Source organism: Stenella coeruleoalba (genome assembly GCF_951394435.1).
Source record: "Stenella coeruleoalba genome assembly, chromosome: 19".
Lineage (NCBI taxonomy): Eukaryota > Metazoa > Chordata > Mammalia > Artiodactyla > Delphinidae > Stenella > Stenella coeruleoalba.
In genome coordinates this window covers 50,551,796-50,570,038 of record NC_137165.1, presented here as the reverse complement: position 1 = coordinate 50,570,038, position 18,243 = coordinate 50,551,796, and the positions used below count along the sequence as shown (strand labels likewise).

The 18,243-nt window shown below is 45.2% G+C and overlaps 1 protein-coding gene across 1 annotated transcript in view; it reads left to right on the top strand.

Annotated features, from left to right (window-relative positions):
* CCDC40 (coiled-coil domain 40 molecular ruler complex subunit) overlaps positions 1 to 18,243 on the top strand; it is a 42,011-nt gene that overhangs the window by 8,760 nt on the left and 15,008 nt on the right. The window contains exons 6-11 of the mRNA XM_079905203.1: positions 715 to 798; positions 872 to 1,091; positions 6,767 to 6,924; positions 7,105 to 7,227; positions 10,490 to 10,611; positions 17,935 to 18,178. Coding sequence (XP_079761329.1) covers positions 715 to 798; positions 872 to 1,091; positions 6,767 to 6,924; positions 7,105 to 7,227; positions 10,490 to 10,611; positions 17,935 to 18,178 — 951 coding nt within the window. The remainder of the gene's footprint in view (positions 1 to 714; positions 799 to 871; positions 1,092 to 6,766; positions 6,925 to 7,104; positions 7,228 to 10,489; positions 10,612 to 17,934; positions 18,179 to 18,243) is intronic.

Genomic DNA, 18,243 nt, shown 5'->3' with positions numbered 1-18,243 from the left:
ACCTGCTCCCTGAATGGATTACCTGCAGGGTTTGAGCTGCCACCTTGTAAAGTTTATTCTCCCTTTAAGTTCATTCACTCAGAGTCAGCATTTCCCAGCCTCCACACTATAGACGTTTGGGGCCGGATCACTCTTTGTGGTGGGGGCTTCCTGGGCACTGTAGGATGCTGAGCAGCGTCCCTGGGGCCTCCACCCACTAAATGCCAGTAGCACCCCCTTAGTTGTGACGGCCAGAAATGTCTCCAGACTGGGTCTTGGGTGGGCGCAAAATCACCCCCACTGATAGCCACTGCCTTGAGTGTCCCACCCCTCTGGCAAGTGGGGAGGGCAGGTCTTGGTTGGATGAACCTCTTTGGAAAGACTTGGTGCTCCCGGTACCACGGGAAGGATCAGGGCTGCACTGGGAAAAGGGGCTGAGAGTTCATTTGGTGCTGGCATCCCAGGCACTGCTCATCACTGCCCTCTGGCCCCAGGGATTAAACCAGGACCACTGCCCCAGCCCACCCTGTCATTTTGCACTCAGGTCCTTCAGTGCCTAGGGTGAGACCACAAGTGCCTTGAATTTGTGGTCTCTGGAATAAGAATCCTGGGCAGAAGTGGGGAGCACCCAGCGTGGAGGTCATTTCTGCTGTCCCCTGCCAAGAGTTGTGGCAATTCAGGCTAAGCCCTGGAGGGGACAGCACAGTAACCGGCTGTGCTCTTCCACTGTTTTAGCCCCTGATGATAAGATTCCAGGCTGCCCTGAAGAACTATCTTAACCGGCAAATAGAGAAACTGAGGCTGGAACTTCAAGAGCTGGTGCGTACCTGTCCCACTTTCCACCTGGCTGTGCACCCGCATCTCCATGACCCAGCTTCTCTCTCTGGTGCAGGGCGTGGCCACCAAGCAAAGCCGAATCCAGAGGCAGGAGCTGGGGGTGGACCTTTACGGGGTCCAGCAGCACCTGGCCCGCCTGCAGATGCAGCTCGAGAAGAGCCACGACCGCCACTCGATCACAGCGTGCGAGAGGCGGAGGAAGGAGGAGGAGCTGCAGAGCGTGCGCCTGCGCTACGCCAGGACCTGCGAGACCGCCGGCGAGGAGCGCAAGAAGCGTAAGGCGGCCCCGTGTCCTCGCAGGCGTCCCCGTGGCGCGGCCCCGCGTGCCATAGACACCCCAAGGGGCATCCTCACATGCCTTCGTATCCCTGAATGCCATTGCAACCTGGTGGGGTGTTCCCACGTGCCATCATGACCCCGAGGGGTGTCCCCACATGCCATCGCAGGACTTCATGAAAGGCAAGCTGTGTTCCCGTACTGGAGGGGTTCCCAAACTTTTGGGGGAAGGAAAACATAAATGTCTTAAAATGCACCTAATTAGGCAAAGTAGCAAACACTGAAAGCCGGCAGGTGGGGTATTTGGAGTCAAAAGCGGGAAAGGCGGGCTTCCCTGGTGGCGCAGTGGTTAAGAATCCGTCTGCCAATGCAGGGGACACAGGTTCGATCCCTGGTCTGGGAAGATCCCACATGCCAAGGAGCAACTAAGCCCGTGTGCCACAACTGCTGAGCATGTGCTCTGGAGCCCGTGAGCCACAACTACTGAAGCTCGTGCGCCTAGAGCCTGTGCTCCGCAGCAAGAGAAGCCACCACAGTGAGAAGCCTGTGCGCAGCAACAAAGACCCAATGCAGCCAAAAATTAATTAATTAATTAATTTTAAAAATGCTGGAGAGGCTGGTGGGCTGCTGGGGTTGAAGATGGGGTATCCAGAAGGCAGGGAAGAGCGGGGATGGGCAGAGTTTAAATAGGTGGGGAGGTACAGGTGAGGCCAATCCAAAGCACAGGAGCCCATGGTCCAGAGCCCTGCAGCCCCACGATGTGTGGCAGATTACGGGGAATAGGTGGCTTTGGAGCAGAAGAGACAGTGAGGGTGCGACTAATCACCGTGCACTGTTCCTACCAAAGCAACAGCTCTGCACGGAGCGGAGGTCGTGGGCCACAGTGAACAGCGTGGTCACAGCAGGCTATTTCAGTTGTTGTGCTTTTTCATGTTTCCAACTTTCTTTATCAACTCTGTATTACTATAATAATGGGGAAAATAACCTAGAAGAATTTGGGAGGAACAAAAATCACACGTGTATCCCAACTGTGGATGGAAAGAAGCATTTTGGACCCTGAGAAATGCAGGAGAGTTTTCTGGACAGAGTTGGGGAAGAGCACCCCTCCCTGAGTATCACCAAATTAACAGAATCTACCAAAAAGAGAAGAGCACGACATTCACACTAAAACAATGGAGCCACATCCTCCGGATATAACAGAATTTAGACCAGTCTGAAAGAGGACACAGGTCCCCCACCCCCTCCACACAGGAGAAGTGAGTGCCCACCAACACCCCTCATCAGATCCTCGAGGTGTGGATGGGCTTCTGGAAAGATCCAGTCATCTTTGTGGACACTCTGTCCTTTCTGGAAGTCACCAGGTAGCAGGAGCAGAAGCTGTTCAACCAAGCAAGGACCCACCTAACGGCACCTTTTCTCCCCTCTTCAGACTAAAGAACTCGGGTGGCGGTCCCAGCCCTGCCTACCAGGTGCCGCCACTGCACTGTCCCATAGGTGAAACGTGGGGCTTGGCCTCTGGAGAATGTCCACTGTTGACCTCCTCACTTAGGAGGGGGGTGGAGCCCACCAGTCAGTAAACCTTCACATCCAAATGTGAGTCATCAGTGGCAATCCCCAGACAGGAGAGCAGACGCCTCCACAGACACAGACCGGGTTCCGAAAACATAGCATACGCCAGCTGGTGTTCGACGTGAGATTTTAGAGGACATCGCATCAGTCAAATGAGAACCAACTATTAGGGAAAAGGATACTCGGAATTAAAATATAGAATCACCCCCCACACCCTGCCAGAAGTACTAAATAGGCAAATCAGCACTGCTGGAAATTGAACAATTGAACTTGTGTCTAAAAGGCCAGTTTGAGGAATTCTGCCCAGAATTCAAAGCAAAAACTCAAAGTGATGGACGTTTTGAGAAGGAGATAAAAGACATGGACTGTAGGTCTGGTAAAGTCAGTATCCATGAGATAGAAATTCCAGGAGATTAGGGGCATTAACCAGTGACATCAGAGGAAAACATTTGCATGAGTTCAAGAAAGATGAATCTTCAGATGTAAAGTCTCATGGAGGGCCAGATGGGTGGAAGAAAAAATAAACATGCCTAGACATAGTTGGTGAAATTTTTAAATTCCAAAGGTAAAGGGAAAAAATGCCATAGGATTACAGACAGGACCAAACCAGACACTTCCTATGTTATTTAACCCACAAGTGGGTGGAAAATTTGGGAAACTCTTCCCAGGCTTTTTTTTTTTTTTTTGGCTGCATTGGGTCTTTGCTGTGCATGGGCTTTCTTTAGTTGCAGTGAGCAGGGGCTATTCTTTGTTGCGGTGCGCGGGCTTCTCATTGCGGTGGCTTCTCTTGTTGCGGAGCACCAGCTCTAGGTGCATAGGCTTCAACAGTTGTGGCACGTGGGCTCAGTAGCTGTGGCTCGCGGGCTGTAGAGCGCAGGCCCAGCAGTTGTGACCCACGGGCTTAGTTGCTCTGCAGCATGTGGGATCATCCCAGACCAGGGCTTGAACCCGTGTCCCCTGCATTGGCAGGCAGATTCTTAACCACTGCGCCACCAGGGACACCACGCCTCCCCCCGCCCCACACACCCCACCCCAGGCTTATTTTACAATGTTCAGTATAATCCTTACTGGAAAAGCTTACAACGTACAAAAACAGAAAACTATAAAGTGTTCCTACTTATGAGGTGTAAAAATCCTAAATAAAATATTAGCAAATATTAAATTTTTACTCAGCAACAAAAGATTAAGTTCAGCAATATATGAAAAGAAAAATACCTCCTAGTCAAGAGGGCTTAATTCTGGAATAATTTGAAATTAGGAAATCTACTGATTCATTGCATTATATTCTTAAAGGAGAGAGAACAAATAGATTTTCTGGGTGGATGTCAAATGGGTGTTTGGATAAAACTCATTGTCAATCCTAAACTAGGATAGAAGGAAAGTTCATTGTAAGTATTTATCAGCAACTAACAAGGCAGTTTTACTCAGAGGAAAGCCCTGTAGTAATCATAGTTAAGGAATGAGACGAGGATGCATTGTTTTGGAAGTTCCAGCCATGAAAGAAAACAGGAAAAATAAACGAAGTATAGATTCTGGATATGAAGTCATGGAACTCATTCTCCACCAATGGTGTGATTGTTTACCTAGCAGATTCAAGATCACTGATGAAAAGCTAAAAAAAACAGTAAGAAATCTATAAAGTAACTGAATACCAGAGCTATAATTTTCTTTTCTACCAGTCATATCCAATTATGAATTATAATTTTTTAAAACCTCATCCATAATAGCTATAACAACCATAAAATACTGAGGAGTAAGTCTAACAAGAAGCAAGTGAACCTATCTGAGGAAAAACAATAAAATCTTACTAAAGGACATAACGCAGATTTAAATAAATGGAACAATCATGTAACCAAATGAGAGGAAACAAATGTCATTTCTCTCCAAATTAATAAGTAGTTCAATGCAAGTCCAGTTAAAATCCACGATGGGATGTTTTGGGTGAACTTGAATTTATTTAACACAGTTATTATTTTCAAGAAGTAATAATACAAAATTAAGGCACTCTGAGTCTCCCCAACCCCAGCCTCCAGCCACCTCCACAGAGGCACATGGTATTATTGATTCTTGTGTATTCTTTTAAAGATGTTTTTGCATATAAAAGCAAAGCTACAAGAGTTGTGGTATTTTTTCTATATTTTTTACACAAGTAGCTGCATATTATACCCAATGCTCTGTCCCTTGCTTTTTTTCCCTCATCAATGCATGCGTGCAATACCTAAAAAGCTCTCCAATGATTTTCAAGTTCCAAGTTCACTCGGAACACTAAATGCACAAGAATATCCAAGAAAATGGTGAAAAGGAAGGATAATGAAGGGAAATTGTCCTATCAGGTATCAAAACACAGTATCAATCTACAGCAATAGAAACAAAATGGCACTAGAGAAAAAATGGGCAAACAGATCAATAGTGCGGAGTAGGGAGTTCCAGGAAATTTACTCAGGAATTTAGCTATTTACTGCAAATTGAAAGTACAGGTTGTATTTTTAAATCACTAAATATTTTTGATCATTTGACCACCTGAAAATAAACACTTAGACTCCTATTTCACACTAAACAAATCCCGTTGACCCTGCAAATCTCTCTGGCTTCCTCTTCTGACACCAGGTCAAGAAAACTCTGCTTCTAGAGTGCTCAACTGCTCAGGTCAGGCCCACCTGATCATTTCCCTTTTTGCCACAAAACACAATCACAGGAGTGACACTGGGGGCAGAGGTCATGGGAGGCATTTGAGACTCTAGCCACCCTGTTTTTATTACGTGAAGGGCCCTTTGAAGCCTAATAGGTAAAAGACGACTATCCCACCCGTAGAAGGGCCAATGGTATGAGCGGGCAAGTCGGAGAAGGAAAAGGACAGCTGGTCTTCAAACTGTGAAAACAGACTTGATTTCACTAATGTTGAAAGAATACAAATTAAAAAGAATATTTGAAATATTGACTCTCAGTCACTCAGCCAGGAAAGGATAGAGGGGCAGAAGTGAGTGCCCTGAAGGATGGGTGGGCAAGCTTTCTGATTCAGGTGGGGGTGGGTTAGTTGGCGCCCTCTGCCATAGAAAAGGGCCACAGACTGGGCGGCTTGAAGAACAGAAGTTTGTCTTCTTGTCATTCTGGAGGCCAGATGTCCAAGATAAGGTGTTGGCAGGGTGTTTCCTCCTGAGGCCAATCTCCTGGGCTTGTAGACAGCTGTCTTCTCCTTGTGTCCTCACAAAGTCATCCTCTGTGTGTCTGTGTCCTAACCTACTCTTCTCATAAAGACACCAGTTGTTAGGGCCCACCCTAGTGACCTCATTTTATCTTAATTACCTCTTTAAAGACCCTCTCCCAAAATACACCTCCACCCCAGTCCACCCGGCAACCACTCTTTCTACAAAACCTCCCCCCTCGTTTCCCTGCATTTGCTCCATTCCCCTCCCCTACAACTCTTAGCCACACAGGAGCCGAAGAATTCTCTAGTGTTAGAGTTTTTACAGTCATCTTAGATGTAAAAAAAAAAACAAGTTATTTTTCAAGTTTAAGTTCATCCTTCAAAAACACCTAACTCCAACATGATATTCACCCAGCAGCCTTTTGATCTATAAATCGATTTTCTGTTTAGATCTACCCACGGAATAAGGAATGCTCTACACAAGTGAGCCAACAATTACTGGTTGAAGTCTATCTCCCTAAATAAACTGGTGTTCTACCTTATAAATCAATCTCATGTGGGTTTCGTTCCAAGAAACCCATGCTTCAGTAGTGCTCAGCCCACCCTTCAGGCTGGTTTCCTCCCAGGGGATTTAGGACTGTACCTGAGATTGCCAACCTCTAAGTGGTAAGAAATCTGTAAAATTCACATAAGGCCTCCTAACCTTGACACTGTTTCAGAACATCCTTAGACACGGAGAATCTCTAATATGTGGTGGGAATGGAGGGCTTATTGCAGTTGGCGGGCATTGATTACGTATATTTCATCTCTCCAACTAGACTGTAAAGTCTTTGATGGCAAAGGTATGGGTCTTTGTAGTTTAAAGGCTGTTTCCCAGACCCACCCCACAGTGTGGGGAGGGGTGCTACTTCCACGATGTCTGGTGTGCGATGCTGGGACACCCTCCCCCTCTCTCCCCAGTGGCAGCTCTGCAAACCGAGGTGGAGACCCTGGCTCTGCATCTCTTCTACATGCAGAACATAGACCAGGACGTGCGTGACGACATCCGGTTGATGAAGCGAGTCGTGAAGAAGTCAGAAGCTGAGCGCATGCGGGCCGAGTTGGAGAAGAAGCAGCAGGTGTTCTGCAAAGATGATGCCCGTGTGACTGTTTGCCACATCTTTGATTTCCTGATCTGATCAGCCCTGCCCCTGAGTGAATACCGCAGCCCTGGGGGCCATGCCCAGCATGGGGTTGCTGACATGGGTTGAGGTTGCTGGGGACCCATCTCACTGTGCATCTCGTCCCCTCCCTTCCAGGACCTGCACGTGGACCAGCTGACCACCCGAGCCAACCAGCTGGAAGAACAGATTGCCCTGTTCGAGGCCCAGTACCGCGCGCAGGCTGAGGACACCCGGACGCTCAGGAAGGCAGTGAGCGAGGTAAGCGCTCAGTGGCACAGGTGCCATCTGACAGCGCCCAGGCAGTGCCTGCATGCCTGCAAGGAGACTGACTGAGCCCCCAGTTAGCCGGCCAGCCTCCTGCACATCTGTCTGTCCTCATAAGCGTCTCAGAGCATCTGGCTGACCCACGTTGGGGACGCAGTAGATACCAGCTGACTGGTGGCCAGTATTCTTATTCCCACTGTAGCCAGGGATAGATTGAAAGGCCCCTCAGGAGATGGGACATTCTGTCCTGCTTGCTGAGGCATCCTTAGCAAGTTCCTTCAGGCCTCTTTCGGAGAGGGCTGAAGTCTCCCTACCCATTCTCAGCCTGGGCAGGCAGTGCTCCAGGGCAGTGCCCACATCTCCCTTCCCGTGTGGAGTAAGGGAGGGCCCGGGTTCAGTGCAGCTCCCAGTTCAGTGGCCAGCACTGGAAAGCAAAGTGGCTGTGACCTTTTTTTTTTTAATCTGTGAGTCACCATCTGCATTCATACGTGCAGTGATGACACAAAGGAAACAAGACACTTTTATTGAAGGAGAGACAGATGGGCTTGAACAAACGAACAAACACACCTGGGTCCACATGGGAAAGCACCCAGTGCTTGCCAACCTATGAATATACTTAATCTAGAATGTGCTCCCATCAGAACCTCAGGGGGGAAAAAACTTCTTAGTTAGCAAAGTGATTCTTAATTTTATCTGAAAAGTAAATTCAGAGGACTAGCAGAGAATTGTCCAGGGGGGAAGGTTCATGAAGGCTGGCCCACGGTCCCAGTTTGCCCAGAAATGACACATTTCCCGAGACGTGGGGCTTTCTGGGCTAGAACCAGGGGAGTCCAGGACAAACCGGGATGGTGGGTCCACCTAGCATTAAATACTATAAAGCCCTAGAGGCTAAAATAATGAATTACTGGAGTCAGGGACCGACAGGTAGGCTGTGGGAGCCTGTGAGAGAGCTCAGAATCAAGGAAACGTTTATATAGAAATTTCACGGATTATAAATTAATGGAGAGCAAGTGAATTATGCACCCAGTGGTGTTGGGACATTTGGTTAATCATTTGGGGAAAAAAATCAAATCTTTTCCTCATACCACACACTAAAATAAATTCCACATGGGCTCAAGGATTGAAACAAGGGAAACCGTACCAGAAGAAAGAAAATGAGAAATATTTATAAAGCCCTGGATTGGAGAGGCCTTTCCAAGCATAACACCAGTAAGTTTGGTGGTATAAAGAGATTTTGAAAATCGATTCAGAATCTGCCGTGTGCGATTCTGCTCTGTGATGATTGTGTACACACACACGATGCTGTAGTTCTCTTTCATTACGTCTTTTTTGCCTCCCGCCCCTCCCTGCTGGCCGTGTGCCATCGGGGCAGAGCCGTCCCACGTTTGTTCACCCTGCACCCAGAACAGGGGGGCCCATGGCAGGTGCGACACAGACATTGACGACAGATGAGGGCGGGACAGGGGTTCTGCCACCAAGTTGGCAAAGATGAACAAGGCAGGGGAATCGGGGCTCCCACACTGATGGTGGGGGTGCAGTCTGTCTTCATCAAGATCCTTATTCAAGGGCAATACTGTACTGCATGTCAGGGACACCCACCCTGCTCCCCAGCAAGCTCTCCCAAAATGTCACTTTTTGGACTTCATTCCAGGGAAAATAGGCATGCAAATAAAATTTCTGTATACATTACATACTTCACGAACAAAATGAATAGAGAGTCACTGGGGACACAGTGCTGTGTGTGATAACCAAGAAAGTCCCAAGAAGAGGATATTGGTTAAACAAATTATGATATATCCATGCAGTGGAGGACAATCCCACCAATAAAATAAATATTTGCTGGCATGGAAACCCATTCACAATATGCTACTTTTTATTTTCATTTTTAATATTTATTTATTTGGCTGCATCGGGTCTTAGTTGCAGCACATGGGATCTTAGTTGTGGCATGCAAACTCTTAGTTGCAGCTTGTGAGCTCTTAGTTGCGGCATGCACGTAGGATCTAGTTCCCTGACCAGGGATTGAACCCTGGCCCCCTGCACTGGGAGCGCAGAGTCGTAACCGCTGGACCACCAGGGAAGTCCTGCTACTTTTTAATACTAAGTTACAAAACAATAATAGGATATGATTGCTTACACACACACACACACACACACACACACACACAACACACACACAGGAAGATAACACCAGGGTGTTAGAAATGGTAAACTCTAAGTTGTGGGATTCTTTTTATTTTCTTTTTGCTTATTTCCATATTCTAATTTGAGTAGAATAAACACTTTTTTAAATGAGAAGTGTGTTTAAAACATTTAAAGACTGAATTCAGCCTCGATTTTTGCATCTCAGCCTGTACCTTGGTCAGCAAGCCTTCGTCCGGCAGCCTTGGGGACTCGGGGGGCACCTGCCTCTGGCTGACCAGCCCCACACAGCCCAGCCTGGGGAGGAGCCCAGTGGTTTGGGTACCTACTGCCTCGGCCGGGCACTGTTGGGCAGTGCACAACCTACTCCACGGCACAGAGCAACCTCCTCAGTTAATAACTTACCCAAATCTGGAAATGTCTCACCAGTCATGGTATAATTAATTCATACCACTTTATGCTCTATAATAATAATAATGAATAGATGATTTTTTAAAGCCCTGACACCTGAGAGTGGGATCCCCAGGGGTGACGCCTCCTTTCACGTCCAGCTCCACCCTTTTATTGTACCTTTGAGTGTTCAAGGCCACTCTGACTTCCTCCAGCATCTACCATGCACATCCACCAAGAGCAGACGCTGCTGGGACTCAGCACCTCCACAAAGATGCTCGTGGCCTAATGGGGGTCTCACCCAAGCTCCCATTCAGCGCCCCTTCCGGGAATCAGCACGAGGCCAACTTGCTAACGGTGCAATGATTCCACTGAAATGACCCATCAGGACATTCTGAGCACCACGTGACACAGCAATTGTGGTCGAGCTAAGAACGTGCTGGGCATACAGGCACCATCCCCTCTGATCCGACGGCCGCAGGATGTGGGTACTGTTACTGTTCCCGTGTCACAGCTGGGGCTCAAGGCTCAGGCAGGTGTTAGACAGGTCTTTAGAGCCATGTTTAATTTCACATGTGTCCTTCTGCTGATGCAGATAAAGAAAAGCATGGGTAACAGAGAAGGAAGATGATTCAGGAAGCTTGGGGCTCTCCGACATCCTTTTGGGGCTCTGAACTTAATGACATAAGACCAACATCCAAGTAACCTCAACTCTCCACTGCAGGCCTGCACGGAAATAGATGCCATCAACGTGGAGAAAAAGCGCATCCTGCAGCAGTGGGCCGCCAGCCTGCTGGGCATGAAGCACCGCAACGAGGCTCACAAGACCATCCAAGAGGCACTCAGGTACAGGCAGCCCTTCTGGTTGCCATGGCGGTGGGCCAGGTGGCTCAGGACCAAAGGGGGGTCTGGGCGAGCGGGGAGAGCTCGTGACAAGTGTGGGAATGCGGAGGTGGGTGCGGAGTGGACTCCACGCCCAGCTCCTCACAGGTGAGCACGGAGCGCCCATCCTCGGCTCTCCTGGGACAAAGGGGCACACCTGCAGCCGCGCAGCCCTTCGGCCCCAGCTTCCGTCCTGAAGCCACCCTTATTGTTCACCCAGATTTCAGTGTTTCTTAAATCCTTTCAAACTTTCCGTGGCACCAGGAGCAGTAAAGCTTTCACGCTCAGATTTCCTGGGAGGATTAAGGAGAAACAGTGAGAGAGAGAGAAAGAAAAAGGGGTATTTATCTTGGGGAGATAAAGGTGTCCCTTTGATTTGCAGTTTCACCACCTGTGTGCAGAAACTTCATCCCTTCTCTATTGTTCTGCCAAGGGCTGAGTTCCAACCGAAATCCTGCTTTAATCTCCCTGAAAAGGGAAGGAAGAGGCCCCCCTCGCGTTCCCCTCTCACTTCTAGCGAGGGCTGGACGTGTAGCCTGGGTGGGGTGCTGGAGACAGAGGCTTCCAGACACAGCACTGCCTGAATTCCCCAAACCTCCAGGGTGCTTGGGGCCCAGATGTGGAAGCCGGTTCTGGAGGGAGCACATCATAGCTCGACTCGACCTCAGAAAAACAAAACCGGAGGGACTGATTGTTTTTACAACAAGTCATTTTACATGGGTAATGCTGGATTAAAAATACTCATTTCCTTCATTTCCCTGAGTCGATGAGAGAAAGCCAAAGGGAGAATCATGGAATTATCCTGGCAAAGTCCGGCTAAACATCTGCTTTCCCTTTAAACATGCAGGTGGAGGAACCGGGTGGGCTCAGGGCTGTAGGGTCGGGCTCCTCTCTGCCCTGTCCCCGGGGCTGCTGGCCTGCCCACTCCCGCCGTGTCTGCCCCCTCAATGCTGCCCTGTGGTTGGTGTGGGAGAGGCCTCGGCCTGTGGGCAGCTTTTCCCTCCTGCCCAACGTCGACCTTGAGTAAGGTTGAAGCTGGGAGTCTTATGGCCTGTGCCCCCCACAGGGACCCCCCCCGTTGTCTAGCACTTCCTGTGTGTGTCTGTTTTGTGTGTGTGTGTGTGTGTGTGTGTAAGCAATCATATTCTATTATTGTGGGTCCCCGCCACACCAAGACTTGAAAGACAGCAGCTCCTACGGAATCTTCATAGTTAGTGACAAAGTCGTATCAGGAGTGCGTCCCAACCACAGGTGAAGAATCATGTTGAGGCTGCAGCAAACACTGAAAGTCATACATTCAAAGCAAATGGGTCATTTCCACATGAAACGTCTCAGAACAAGCCAGAAAATACCTACTATACTGTGGGGCTACCCTGCCTAGAATTTACACCCTCTCAGGGATAGGGACACAGACAGGTCCCCTTGTGCCCTGGTATCTGCCTCTGGCATACTTCCTGACAGGATACGTGTGGTACAGGCAGGGCTCAGCACCTCTGCTGGCTGTTAATTTGTCAGCTTCATCGCCTTGAGATCCTGTAACAGGTTCCCTCTAATCCTCAGATGGATTGGGCCGAGCCTCAGACATATTCTAGATTCTGCCAGTTCTTTTCGTTCTGTTTATTTTCCACTGGTGTCTGTTAATCAAGGACTCTTTTTAATCAACTTGTTAATTGAAGTACAGTTGATTTACAATGTTGTATTAATTTCTGCTGTACAGCAAAGTGATTCAGTTTTACATATATAAGCATTTTTTAAATAGTCTTTTCCATTAAGGTTTATCATAGGATATTGACTCTAGTTCCCTGTGCTCTACAGTAGGACCTTGTTGTTTATCCATCCTATATATAAAAACTTATATCTGCTAACCCCAGCCTCCTACTCCATCCCTTCCCCAACCCCCTCCCCCTTGGCAACCACCAGTTTGTTCTCTATGGAGGACATTTTTAAAGAGTGTCTTTTTAATTTTATTATTTTTTAAATTTTTGGCCATGCTGTGGGGCTTGCGGGATCTTAGTTCCCTGATCAAGGATTGAACCTGGGCCACAGCAGTGAAAGTGCCGAGTCCTGGACAACTGGACCGCCAGCGGATTCCTAAGTGTGTCTTTTTTAAAAATAATTTTTATCAAGTGTAAGTGATCACATTACAGGAAATTAGAGAAAGAGAGATAAAGATTTAAAATACACAGTCTTTCTCCTTTGTGACAATGACAGTTGATTAACTAGCTTTCTGGTGTCTTTTCCCCCATGCATGTTTTACTGAGTGTTCAGATTTGTGTCATAAAAGTTGGATGTCTCATTGTTATTGTTATTGTCAAATTCTAGGTATTTATAAGGCTTCTACTTCCTAAAAAAGAAAGTGAGTAACTTTTAAAAATTTGGTTTATTGAGGATAATTTATGTACAAATTTATTATGTAAATTATTAGTGTTATGTAAAAAGTTATCCTTTTTCAGAGCACAGTTCAGTTCAGCAAATGGACAGACGCAAGTAGCCATCATACACTCAAGATATCAGCTATTTCCTGCATCCCAGAAGTCAGTACCTCTTCCCACCTCCAGCCCCCAGCAAACCCTGATCTGCTTTCTGTTCCTATAGTTTGGTCATTTCTAGAATGTCATATAAACAGGATCACACAATACGTAGCTTTTCTTGTCTAGCTTTTTTTTCACTTTGCACAGTGCTTTGAGAGTCAGCCTGATGTTACAAGATCAGTTGCTGAGTAGTAGTCCCTCATGTGCATATATCAACATTTGGTTGTCTCCAGTTTGGAGGGTAGCATGACCAGAGCTGCTGGGAAATTGTGTGCAGGTCTTGGTATGGGAATGCAAAATGGAACAGGCCACTTTGGGAAACACTTTGGCAGCATTTGAGATCCCCAGCCATTCTCATCCTCACCAACACTTAATAGTGCTGTCATTTCAATTTTGGCCATTAGTAGATATGTCGTGGTGTCCTGTCGAGATTTTAATTTGCATCTTCCTAATGACCGATGATATTGAGCATCTTTTCATGTGAGTATCTGCCATCCATATATCTTCTCTGATAAAAGGTGTCTTTTGCTCATTTTTAAAAATTGAAGTATAGTTGTTTACAATGTTTCAGATATACAGCAAAGTGATTCATATATATATATATATATATATATATGTATACTTTTCCATTATAGGTTATTACAAGGTATTGGATATAGTTCCCTGTGCTATTGTTTATCTATATATCTGTTAATCCCAAATTCCCAATGTATCTCTCTACCCCCTTTCGCTTTGGTAACCGTAAGTTTGTCTTCTATGTCTGTGAGTCTATTTCTGTTTTGTAAATAAGTTCATATGTATCATTTTTTTAGATTCCACATATAAGTGATATCATATATTTGTCTTTCTCTGACTGACTTACTTCACTTAGTATGATAATCTCTAGGTCCATCCATGTTGTTGCAAATGGCATTATTTCATTCTTTTCATGGCCGAGTAATTGCATATATATGTGTGTGTGTATGTATGTACGTATATATATACACATACCACATCTTCTTTATCCATTCATCTGTTGATGGACATTTAGGTTGTTTCCATGTCTTGTCTATTGTAAATAGTGCTGCTATAAACACTGGGGTGCAGGAGTCTTTCCGAATTAGTTTTTGTCTTCTCTGGATATATGCCCAGGAGTGGGATTGCTGGATCATATGGTAACTCTATTTTTAGTTTTTAAAGGAACATCCGTACTGTTCTCCATAGTGGCTGCACCAATTTACATTCCTACCAACAGCGGAATGTAAATTTTTCTCCACACCCTCTCCATCATTTATTATTTGTAGACTTTTTGATGATGGCCGTTCTAACTGGTGTGAGGTGATACCTCATTGTAGTTTTGATTTGCATTTCTCTGATTATTAGTGACGTTGAGCATCTTTTCATGTGCCTGTTGGCCATCTGTATGTCTTCTTTGGAGAAATGTCTGTTTAGATCTTCTGCCCATTTTTTGATTGGGTTGTTTGTTTTTTTTTATGTTGAGCTGTTTGAGCTATTTGTATATATTGGAAATTAATCCCCTGTCAGTCACATCATTTGCAAATATTTCCTCCCAGTCTGTAGGTTGTCTTTTTGTTTTGTTTATGGTTTCCTTTGCTGTGAAAAATCTTTTAAGTTTAACTAGGTCCCATTTGTTTATTTTTGCTTATGTTTCCATTACTCTAGGAGATAGATCCAAAAAAATATTGCTGTAATTTATGTCAAAGAGTGTTCTGCCTATGTTTTCCTCTAGGAGTTTTATAGTATCCAGTCTTACACTTAAGTCTTTAATCCATTTTGAGTTTATTTTTGTATATGGTGTTAGAGAATGTTCTAATTCATTCTTTTGCAAGTAGCTGTCCAGTTTTCCCAGCAATACTTATTGAAGAGAATGTCTATTCTCCATTGTATATTCTTGCCTCCTTTGTCATAGATTAATTGACCATAAGTATGTGGGTTTATTTCTGGGCTCTCTATTCTGTTCCATTGATCTATGTGTCTGTTTTATTGTGCCAGTACCATACTGTTTTGATTACTGTAGCTTTGTAGTGTAGTCTGAAGTCAGGGAGTGTGATTCCTCCAACTCTGTTCTTCTTTCTTAAGATTGTTTTGGCTATTCAGGATATTTTGTGTTTTCATACAAATTTTAAAACTTTTGGTTCCAGTTCTGTGAAAAATGCCATTGGTGATTTGATAGGGATCACATTGAATGTGTAGATTGCTTTGGGTAGTATGGTCATTTTAACAATATTGATTCTTCCAATCCAAGAACATAGTATATCTTTCCATCTGTTTGTGTCATCTTCAATTTCTTTCATCAGTGTCCTTTAGTTTTCAGAGTACAGGTCTTTTGCCTTCCTAGGTAGGTTTATTCCTAGGTATTTTATTCTTTTGCTTATTTTTAAACTGAGTGGTTTATCTGATTATTGAGTTATGAGTTCTCATATGTTCTGGATACAAGTCCTTTACCAGATGTGTATTTTGAAAATATTTTTCTCCCAGGCTGGCTTGTAATTTCATTCTCTTAACGATGTTTTTTGAAGAGCCAAAGTTTTAAATGTTGATGGATTCCAATTTATTAATTTTTTTCTTTCATAGTTCATGCTTTTAATGTCCTCTCTAAGAAATCTTTGCCTGACCTAGAGTCATAAAGATTTTCTCTATGTTTTCTGCTAAAGTGTGATAATTTTAGCTCTTCCATTTAGGTATATGATCTATTTCAAGTTAATTTTTTTTTTTTTCTTGCGGTATGCGGGCCTCTCACTGTTGTGGCCTCTCCCGTTGCGGAGCACAGGCTCCAGACGTGCAGGCTCAGCGGCCATGGCTCACGGGCCCAGCCACTCCACGGTATATGGGATCTTCCCGGACTGGGGCACGAACCCGTGTCCCCTGCATTGGCAGGCAGACTCTCAACCACTGCACCACCAGGGAAGCCCTCAAGTTAATTTTATTATGGTCTGAGGTTCAGTCTTTTTTTGCATGTCCATCTCCAGTTGTCTTAGCACCCTTGGTGAAAAGACCATCCTTTCTCCACTGAAATACCATGGCACCTTTGTCAGAAATCAGTCAATTGTGTGTATGTGTGTGTGTGTGTGAGTGTGTACACACTCCATCCTGTTCCATTGATCTATTTGTCTATCTTTCACCAATACCACATTGTCTTCATAAGTACAGCTTTATAGAAAGTCTTTAAATCAGATATTGGGAGTCTTTGTTCTTTTACAAAATTATTTTGGCTATCCTAGGTCCTTTGGATTTCCATATGAATTTTAGAATTAGCTTGTCAATTTCTGGGGAAAGAATGCCTACTGGCATTGAGATTGGAAATGCATTGAGACTATAGAGCAGTTTGAGGAGAATTGGCACCTTAATATCGAATCTTCTGCTGCGTGAACACAACATATCTCTTCTGTATCTTTTTTTTTTAATGTGTACAGGTATTTATTGCTATACTGGTGAAACTGGGAAAAAGCAGAAAACTGGATAGAGCCTAAATGTATACCAATGAGATATTTAAAATACTATCTGGTCATTGAAAAGAATTAAGGCGATTTCTATATACACTGATATTGAATATCTCTAAGATACAACAGAAGAAAAAGTAAGGTGCAGAATAGGATATACTAAGCTTCCACTTGTGATTTTTTAAGTGGAGAGAAATACGCAAACACCCACAAACATAATGTTTATATATACATAAAATATATCTGGCAAGACATTTAAGAGACAGTAACAGTTTGCTGGGGGAAGAGAGTCCAAGGCCCAGGAATAGATGTGAGAAAAATATGGAAGGTATTATTCTAGTTCAAGAAGAAAGTACTTTTTGAATTTTTGAATAAAAACTTATTCAAAGGATAAGATACCACAAGTAGAGAAAAGCATGCTTAAAGTACAGCAGGACAGCACAGAATGAAAGGGAAAAAATGTCTCACACACACAAATTCAAATTCCATTATCCAGGATCTGCATTTTTTAACTTGACATTACTTATGGGTATTTCCATGACCAGTATGCTGAGACGATTTGAAGAGACAGCCACCTGTATTCCTCCCAGCCACACCATTCACTGTGCGCCTCAAATGCTTTAAGCTTCGTGTTCACGAGTACAAAACTGAGATAACAGCATATCCTTTCCAAAGGTTATGGTCATGACTAAAGGAGATGGACTGGCGCCAACCACTCCCCACCCACAAGCACAAGGCAACAGTTTCCTGCCCTTTCCCCCTCCCATAATCACAATATTAGAAGAGTTTTAGACTTGGATTTGAGATAGGTAATAGTTCTTTTAACTTTTATTTTTATTTATTTATTTTATTTTTGGCTGCACAGCATGCAGGATCCTAGTTCCCCAACTAGGGATCGCACCCATGACCCCTGCAGTGGAAGGATGGAACCCCAACCACTGGACTGCCAGGGAAGTCCCAGGTAATAGTTCTAATACATTAGAAAATATTAGTCAAGATTTGAGTACTATTGGGACTTCCCTGGCAGTCCAGTGGTTAAGACTCCATGCTTCCACTGCAGGAGGTGTGGGTTGGTTCTCTGGTCAGGGAACTAAGGTCCCACGTGCCGCACAGTGCGGCCAAGAAATTAAAAATAAATAAATAAATAATGTGCGAAAGTCATAAATTTTTTAAAAAAGATTCAACTACTATTGAAAGAGTTGGTTTCCTAATTTCTTTCTCTCCACTCTGTGAGCTTCCTCTGAGCAGGGTACCACCATACATACATACATCGTTGGTGTTCCAACGTCCTAGCTTTGCTCTTTCACTTTTGGCAGCGAATGCCAGCATCAAGTCAAGTCCATGGATGGCGAGCTCGAAGCCTATAAGAAATCCATCATAAAGGAGGAAGAAAAGAATGAGAAACTGGCCAGTATCCTGAACCGGGCAGAGACGGAAACCAGCCTGATGCAGAAACTGACTTCGCAGTGCCTGGCCAAGGAGGAGGCCCTGCAGAATGAGTTCAACACCTACAGGCTCACCCTGCTGGACACGGAGGACGCACTGGGCAAGGCCCACATGGTATGGTCATGTCTCCCACCTGCAGGGCAAGCCTCCCCGACCTCCTTCACAGCGCCCACCCTTTG